At 44.7% G+C, this 8,695-nt stretch overlaps 1 protein-coding gene and 1 long non-coding RNA gene across 2 annotated transcripts; one reads left to right on the top strand and one right to left on the bottom strand.

Annotated features, from left to right (window-relative positions):
• Window positions 1-1,367: 1,367 nt before the first annotated feature.
• Window positions 1,368-3,114, top strand: LOC146972831 (uncharacterized). The gene is made up of 2 exons (XR_015037909.1): window positions 1,368-1,427; window positions 1,633-3,114. It is a non-coding gene; the product is annotated as an uncharacterized LOC146972831 (long non-coding RNA).
• Window positions 3,115-4,825: 1,711 nt separating this feature from the next.
• Window positions 4,826-7,925, bottom strand: LOC146972830 (putative C-type lectin domain family 20 member A). Its single transcript, XM_085803270.1, has 5 exons — window positions 7,889-7,925; window positions 7,451-7,807; window positions 5,744-6,085; window positions 5,570-5,667; window positions 4,826-4,933 (listed from the first exon to the last, which is right to left on the bottom strand). The coding sequence occupies exons 1-5, from the start codon at window positions 7,923-7,925 to the stop codon at window positions 4,826-4,828; spliced, it is 942 nt and encodes a 313-aa protein (XP_085659396.1).
• Window positions 7,926-8,695: the final 770 nt, after the last annotated feature.

Here is an 8,695-nt window from a genome sequence, read left to right as displayed (position 1 = left end):
TTTGCTCCTGTCCATTAACAATAAACAATCTGTCCACGTGTGTTGATTTACTTCTTTTTTTTTTTAACACTCGCGTTCCGACGGCATCCCATGTGTTTGACTTCACAACGCTATGAAATGTGGGTAATTCCCCTACCCAAAGTCAGCATCAGTGCTGACTTACGGTAAGGGGGCAGTAAGGACTTGATGATCTGACCATGGAACAGCCCTCACACACTCACGGACTTCCCGTGAACGCGCCTCTAAGTCAGTGAGTCCGTGAGGGGTCGGATTGGAATTGGGCGTCTCTCTCTGTCTCTGTATCTCTCTCTCTCTACCACTCCTTCATCAGCTCTAACAGAACCTGAGCTTCTTTATTTCAGCCACAGAAGAAGAGCAGAACCTTCAGGTGTCCTCAGACAGGTGTCCTCGGACTGTCCTCGTGTCTCTGGCCACGCGTGTGTGTGTGGACGGAGGGAACGCTCCAAGATTTAAACAGAAAACTAGTTTAAAAAAAAAGAAAGAAAGAAAAACACAAACAAACAAACTCCCGTCTTGCTGTTGTTGTCATGCAGCTCATCGCATGTCTGAAGAAAAAGATGAAGAGCTGACCGATCAGCTGACCAATCAGCTGACTGACTGACTGACAGGAAGTTGTTCAATAACACTGCTATAACTTGACGCTGAATATATCTGATGTAATTACTCAGTAGGACCAATAGGAAACCGCTACAGTTGCTCCTGATGCTCCGCCCACTCCTGGGGGGTGATGATGTCAGCATGCTCCAACATCATCCTCATCATCCACCCTGCAGCACAGAGTCCAACATGCCTGGGCCCAGTCCTGTTCTGGCCCTCGGCCTGGGCCTAATCCAGGTCCTAATCCTGGTCCTAATCCTGGGCCTTGAGTTGGGCCTAATCCTTGGGTAGGGCCTTGAGTTGGGCCTAATTTTTGGGTAGGGCCTAATACTTGGTCTTGAGTTGGGCCTAATCCTGGGTCTTGAGTTGGGCCTAATCCTGGGTCTTGAATTGGGCCTAATCCTTGAGTTGGGCCCAATCCTTGGGTAGGGCCTAATCCTGGGCCTTGAGTTGGGCCTGATCCTGGGTCTTGAGTTGGGCCTAATCCTTGAGTTGGGCCTAATCCTGGGCCTTGAGTTGGGTCTAATCTTTGAATTGGGCCTAATCCTGGGCCTTGAGTTGGGCTTTATCTTTGGGTAGGGCCTAATCCTGGGCCTTGAATTGGGCCTAATCCTTGGGTAGGGCCTTGAGTTGGGCTTTATCCTTGGGTAGGGCCTAATCCTGGGCCTTGAGTTGGGCCTAATCCTTGGGTAGGGCCTAATTCTGGGCCTTGAGTTGGGCCTAATCCTTGGGTAGGGCCTAATCCTGGGCCTTGAGTTTGGCCCAATCCTTGGGTAGGGCCTAATCCTTGAGTTGGGCCTAATCTTTGGGTAGGGCCTAATCCTTGGGTAGGGCCTAATCCTGGGCCTTGAATTGGGCCTAATCCTTGGGTAGGGCCTAATTCTGGGCCTTGAGTTGGGCCTAATCCTTGGGTAGGGCCTAATTCTTGGCCTTGAGTTGGGCCTAATCTTTGGGTAGGGCCTAATCCTGGGCCTTGAGTTGGGCCCAATCCTTGGGTAGGGCCTAATCCTTTAGTTGGGCCTAATCATTGGGTAGGGCCTAATCCTGGGCCTTGAGTTGGGCCTAATCCTTGGGTAGGGCCTAATCCTGGTCCTAATCCTGGGGTTTGGGTTGGGGCTAAACATTGGATTGGGCCTAATCCTTGGGTTGGGCCTAGTCCTGGTCCCGGTCCTGGTTCTGGAGGGGGCGCCCCCTCCCCTCAGTGAAGGCGACTGCAGGTCCTGACACTGAGAGACTGTAAAATACTTGTTTGTAACATGAATGCGTTTCCTCTGATGTTTCATTGACAAAGCGCTGGAGAGCAGCTGTGGTGTCTGAAACTACATTACCCATCAGCCCCGGGGGCTCACTCACCAAACCACTGACTCACTGAAGCAGCTTTGACCTTTGACATATAGCTAAATGATTATCTTAGCCATTTAGCTACTCCTGTTAGCTTCCCTGGGTAAACCCACTGGTTAGTTCTCCAGCCAATCAGAGAGCTTGTTACTCCACTGACAGGGACTGTTCAGCCTGGATAAGCTAAGTGGCTAAACTAATCAATCAGATGATCATTGTTATTATTATAATTATTAGTAATGAGCTCACTTCCTGTTCACTTGATGACGGAGTTAACAAAACTAAACAGATGTTCATAAGTCATCTCCTAACAACAACGACACTGGCTGATGAAGGTGTGAACAGGAAGTCTGTTAACATGATGTCATAATTAAGTTTTTAAAGTGAGTGACTGTGATGTCACTGTGATGTCACTGTGATGTCACTGTGATCTGTGACTTTGAGCAAATGTGATTTTGTGGTCAGATTAAATCCAGATGTTGAGACGATGTAATGAAGTGAAGCTCTGTCATCTCCAGATAAAGAGATAACTGACTCATCAGAAACCACAGCTCCTCCTCCTCCTCCTCCTCCTCCTCTTCTTCTTCCTCCTTCTCCTCCTCCTCCTCCTCTCTCTCTCTCATTTTGTACATTTTCATCATCTTGACCAAATTTCTACTCATTTGCACTGGTTTGACTGGTTTGTACAGGACTCTTCCTCCTCCTCCTCCTCTTCCTTCTTTCTCCTCCTCCTGCTCCTCCTCCTCCTCCTCCTCCTCTTCCTCCTGCAGCCAGCTGGTGGCGCCATCACAGCTGTTTTGATTTGACTTGTTTTCTGGGCTCCACCTTAACTCAGTTTAAAGATAGTCCACCTTAACTCTGCTCAGACTAACACGAATAATAACCTGTGTAGGACTGGACTCCACCTTAAACAGACCCCCAACCCCCCACCCCTGCCCCCCCCCGGCTGTCTTCCCGCTGCCTCCTCGGCCCAGATGTGGACTGACTGTAGATTTGTACAGATGTGAAGATGTTTGCTGGTCTCCTTCCTGTCGTTCGACGTCCTTGGAGCTTTAGTGTGTGTGAGCGCCCCCTGCTGTAGACCTGGATGCTAACCTCTGTGTTGGGTTTGTTAACACTCATTGGACGTGCAAATAAAAAAAAACAAGTTAGCCATGACATCACGGGTCCGTCTCTCTGTCCACACACTCTGTACACTCACCTGTGACCAACTGTGAGCGGCGTGCAGCTGCTTTTAAATATAATCATTTCAAATATAGAAGCTAACACCAAGAGTTTCGCTGTCACGTTGTTTCTAACTACAGATCTATGAGGTGTTTATATGTTTACTACAACATAAATAGTATTAAATATAAATATTTGTGGACCAGAACATCATATCTCACAAATTTAGGAGACAGGACAAACAGGAGAATAGGAAGACAAGACAGTTGACATCATAATGTTCATTTTTCACCAGTTGAGGCTCGAACTTCTGGAGCCAAAGACCGTCATCCATCGCTCTGAGCTAATTGGCAAGTGGCTTCACAAATTGAGTAAGCCATTCACTGTTGTGCAGGCAGATTTGAAACCACTGTAAAAAAATTCAGTTATCAAGACAAAAATCTGAAAATACACATATTGCAACTAGACAGCATGGAGACTCCAATTGTTCACATGAGAGAAAATTTCTAAATGTTGTGAAAAATTTCGTTTTTGAGATCTGAATTCTGAAATTTGCCACACATAATCTACCATGATTCCAAAATGTTGTCCTTTTTTTCATGAACGTTGAAAATGTATTTAGCAAGAATTTGCAGATATAAGTATGTTTATAGTAGTGCTTAAACTCAAAAATGTGCATCAACATTTTTGAGTATAATTTTTGATAAATCAAAAATTTGTGAAACAAGTTTTGTCTAGGACAGTCTGAGAGATGCTCTCTAGCAAGTTTGGTGTCAATTGAGGAAAAATTGTAGGAGGAGATAGGTTTAAGAAATTTTATGGTTTAAAAACAAAACAAAACAGTGATAGACTTCATCATTTTTAATAAGTTTAAATGTACAAAAGTGTTTCAATATTGAGGCTACAGTTTAATGAAAATGTCCTTGGAGTTGAGTAAATCTAGCATAGCATGGGGTCGAACATTTCTGTAAAGTTTGGTGAGTTTTCACCCATGGGAAGTATGATTTCCTCGGAAGAAGAAGAAGAAGAATTCCTAGGAATACAATAGTGTCCTGGCAACTTAGCAGCCCGGACCCTAATAATGAAACAATCAACACATTATTGCTTATTGAAAGTCAAGATAATGATGACATAAGGATTTTGGTGAACTTTATTTTAAATATTAAATTTCAGTTCAACTCTGTTGTGATGTGATGTAGAAGTTGTATTATTATCATCACAGAGAGGTAGTGTGTTCATCAGGAGGAGTTCCGTTGTAATGTGTTATACAATATTCATAAAGCCATGGTCAGACCTGGACACCATGTTTATTAGGATCTATCAAACAAAATGTTAAAACCAGCCAGAGTGTAAAGTGTCATTCTCTGTAATTAAAGAGTGTTCCTCTGTCCTAACCTTAAACTAAGATGGGCCAGTAGGTGGCGGTACTGCGCTTTTAATATTCTGATCTATGTAACCTACAATGAAATAAATGCAATCAAATACATCAAATGTTTTTATAACTCAAACACTGAATCTTACACTAAGACAGAACAGAGTGAAGATAGAAACAGGAACATGCACAAATACAGATAAAGCCGTCTACTAAATAAATATGATGGATCAATGTGTAGAGAAGAAAACTTAAAGTCCATAGATCCATAGATTAATCAGCTAATGAAAACCAGTGAAATAAAGATCAATCACTGGCGTCCCAACTAATCAGTCACACAGACGTGGCCTCCTCTCTGTGGAACATCTCCCCGTCCGGCTGCTTCTTCCACCAGAGCTTCACCTCCTCCGTCACCCCCTGGTCCTCCAGCTTCTGCTGCAGCTGAAACACAGAGGGACACCAGCTCATTACCAATCTCTCTGATTGATTATTGACTGCAAATGAGCAGAAGTAAGGTGAATGTTTGTGTTAATATAAGTCTTAAATAGTTCTATCTTACGACAGCAATCACTTCTATAGAGTGTTTGGTCTGAAACACGGGTCTGTCAGTCACTCTGCTCTGCTCTGAGCCCAGGAGAAAACTTTCCTTGTATCCTACAACCTTTATCCAATGAGGAGAGAGAACGGCATAAAGGGGCGGTCCTCTCTGTGTGTGCAGCCAAGGGATGCGCGTGAATGTGGTGACGTAGGGACGAGGGCGGGGACTGCTAACTCCATCGGCTGAAAAGGAAGTTAACCAAAACCACCGGATCGCTTACTTCTGCTTTAAGAAGAAGTTTTGAAATGAGCTGAATTTCAAAGTGGTTCCTCGACAGACTGGACAACTGAGACCAGGAAGACTGGATCTGGAACCACAGGCTTTTACTGGGGGTTCACAAAGTGAACTCCTTTCCCAGAGGACAAAGTCTGCAGGACTCGGACCCTGGTGGACCCTGAGGTCCAGATCTCCTACTCCCTGGTCCTGCTTTGTCACAGACTCTTGACCTTCTACCCCAGACGCCCCCCTCCTCCTCTGACCTGCTGCAGGATGGACTGCTGCACCTTCGGGTCTCTCAGGTCTGCAGATCCTCCGTTCACCCGAACCTTCACTGACCTCAGCACAGACTGTCGCACATCTGCAGAGGACACAGACCCTGGTGAGACAGGTGAGACAGGTGAGTCTGGAGGCCACAGCACTGACGGAGGACTCACCATGATGGCAGACAAAGTGATGTGTCCCGGGGCACAGTCGACTTCCCCACTGAGCTGGTGACAAATACACCTCTATCGTCCCACAGAGGTCTTGTCCCATCCCCCTCCGGTCCATCCAGATCCTGAAGGGACTGTTGCTCCCGTCCGACCAGATCCAGGCGTGTCTTTCTAGACCTATCCAGGCCATGCTGGTGTTTGGGTTGCTCTGCAGCAGACCAGAGATCTCATCAGTGTCCTCCTGACTCTTAACGGTGCTCAGGTCAGTGTAATTGTCGCGGCAGTAACTCTGAGCATCGTAGAAGTTCATAGGCTGAAGGTGCAGGATGTGACGGTTCACTGCAGCTGAGAGAGAGAAGGACACGTCACTTAGATACTTCATTGTCATTGTCATAATAACACAGTTATAAATAACAACGAGATATCGTTTAGAAGCTTAATACTGATGCAGAACTTGTGCATATTACATTACATTAACGTCCATGTGCACGGCTCCTATCAGATGTAAATACTCGGCATTCTTGACGTGTGTATTGATTTTCATGAGGAATTCAAATGTAATTTCATGGCGAGAGATCAACGTTCGCTGCGCTGCCACTCGGACGCCCCATGGAACTTCACAGCGGTCGCTTCACCAACTTGTTAGACATGTTTTAGAACAGAAACGAAGTTGAGAAGTCGGGTCAACTGTGTTGGAGTGGTACATGTAAGAGTAAAAAAAGGTAATTTCCTGTTTCCACCAGGGGGCGCTATGAGTAAAGTGGAATATTAAAATATTGGGACATTCAGGACAGAGCCCTTAAAATCTCCAGAAAGTCTGACACTGTTTTTGATCAAGTACTTGGGCGTTACCAGCTGTTTTTTGGCAAGTCATCAAAAATAGCGGCACCACAGCAGCCACGCATTTCCAAAAACTCAAGAAATCCCTAGGAGGAGTTTGTTCAAATATGAAAAGAGGAAATTGCCAAAATTGACTGTAAAAAGCAAAATGGCCGACTTCCTGTGTGTTTCAGACTATAGCGATTTTTTTGCGCGCCTGGACTAGTTCAGTATGCCCACCAATTTTCATCCACCTGTGACCGATGTTGTCTGGCCTGCCCTAAACTTGATAATCGTTTCGCCAAGTGGTCATTGACCTCTTTGCGAAAGGTCAATGACCTTTGCTTTAAAATATTTGTTAAAACTAAAACACTAACAATTTAGATTAAGTGGAATGAACATATTGAGTAACAATATCCAGGAGAAGTTGACCTGAGACTTTGTCAATCCAAGTCCAAATGATCCTGAAATTTTGGTATCAATGTGGCAAGGTGAAGAGGGCCCGGGCGGGGATTGAACGCACACCTCCCGGGTAAGAGTCACGCGCGCTTGCCAGTCACCCAAAGGGACATCCCTTTGGCCAAGTAGCCAGGGCACATGATCAATTGGAGGCATAGTGACAGGAACCTCAACTGTCACATCAAGTTGATCCAGATATCTGCCTTAACTTTTAAAATACCCCAATCCAGCCCTTTATGTGGATTCAAGGGAGGATCGGATTACCAGAGCTGAATCCTGATCTTGACGATCAGGATTCTCTGGATCTGCATTGAAATACCCAGTTCTCAGATCAGATCTAGATTTAATGCAATCCAACCAGGATAATCCTGTCAGATCACTTTTGAAATACTGGGCCCATGTGACCAGACCTCAGCTCTGTTAGAAACTCACCGCCGTAGCAGGAGAAGGAACGCAGAGTATCACAGTCCTGCAAAGACCAGTTTCCAGTCCTGGACATGCTGACACAGTTCCCTGTGTCTGAGCTTTGGTACCATCCAGAGTCCACCACGGCCTCCTCTCCACTACCAGACCATTTCCAGGGGACTTGATGGAGTCCGATCCAGAAGTACCCTCTCTCCCCGACCTTCTGTTTGACCTCAGCGTTGCTGGCTAAGTCCTCGATGGTGGCGAAGTCCGTGTAGTGTTGTCTGCAGTGATTCTGAGCATCGGTCCACGAGGCACGTATAGGGACATAATGAAACTCTCTGCTGATAAATTCAGGCAGTGGACGACACAACGACACAAAACCTGAGAGAACACACAGAGGGGCTGAGCATCAAGACCAGACAGTGGAGCAATTAACACCTGTGATGAAGGGATGTTACAAACCTGACAGCAGCAGGAGGACGAGTCCTGTCCTCTTCATGGTTGAAACTATCAAACAGAGACAACATCACAGAACCAAAGTGTCACAATCAGGGCAAGAATTTGTGCTTGTGCCCTTGAAAAAAATCTGCCCTATAGCCACAGTGGCCTTGATGCCCCGCCTGCAATGCCCCAGTTGATTTTGCGGTTTTCTCCTCTGCCTCTTTACAGTTTGATTGATTGATTGATTGATTGATTGATTGATATCTTTATTTCGATCATGTAAACGACAGTGTAAAAAAAATAAAAAAAATAAGATAAAATAATAATATAATAAGTGAACAGAAAAAAAAAAAATGTATACACAACATCTCATAAGCAACGCAGTTTACATGAGCGAAAAGGAGTAGGAAGAAGTATAAACTTATCTAATCCTACCCCTATCATTTTAACTATATGTTCTAATTAAACATTTTACACATTACACATTTTAATCCAAATAGTAAGTAAGCAAACACCTTGTGTGAATTATTCAATGTACCTCTGGAGAATCATTTCTTTATGTCTCTTTTTAAACATGATTATACTCGAAATGTTTTTGATTTCAGTACTCAGATTATTCCACAGTTTTACTCCACAAATGGTGATACAGAAACTTTTCTTTGCTGTGCGAGCTCTACCAACCTTTAGATTTGATTTCTCTCTTAAATCATAACCTTGCTCTCTTTCGTGAAACATTCTCTGAATGTTTCTTGGTAGCAGATAGTTCCTTGCTTTATATAATACTTGGACTGTTTTATGCTCCACCAAATCAAACAATTTTAGAGTTTT

Source organism: Trachurus japonicus, chromosome 16 (genome assembly GCF_045865225.1).
Source record: "Trachurus japonicus isolate A0001 chromosome 16, Traja_1.0".
In the NCBI taxonomy this organism is placed as follows: domain Eukaryota; kingdom Metazoa; phylum Chordata; class Actinopteri; order Carangiformes; family Carangidae; genus Trachurus; species Trachurus japonicus.
Note: the sequence above shows the minus strand (reverse complement) of the source record. Positions and strands in the feature narration are given on the sequence as shown.

Coding starts and splice junctions, on each gene's coding strand:
- LOC146972830 (XM_085803270.1), bottom strand. CDS start 7,925: ATGAAGAGGACAGGACTCGTCCTCCTGCTGCTGTCAG. Junction 7,808..7,888: donor CGTCCTCCTGCTGCTGTCAG/GTTTGTAACATC, acceptor GTGTTCTCTCAG/GTTTTGTGTCGTTGTGTCGT. Junction 5,668..5,743: donor TCACTTTGTCTGCCATCATG/GTGAGTCCTCCG, acceptor TGTCCTCTGCAG/ATGTGCGACAGTCTGTGCTG.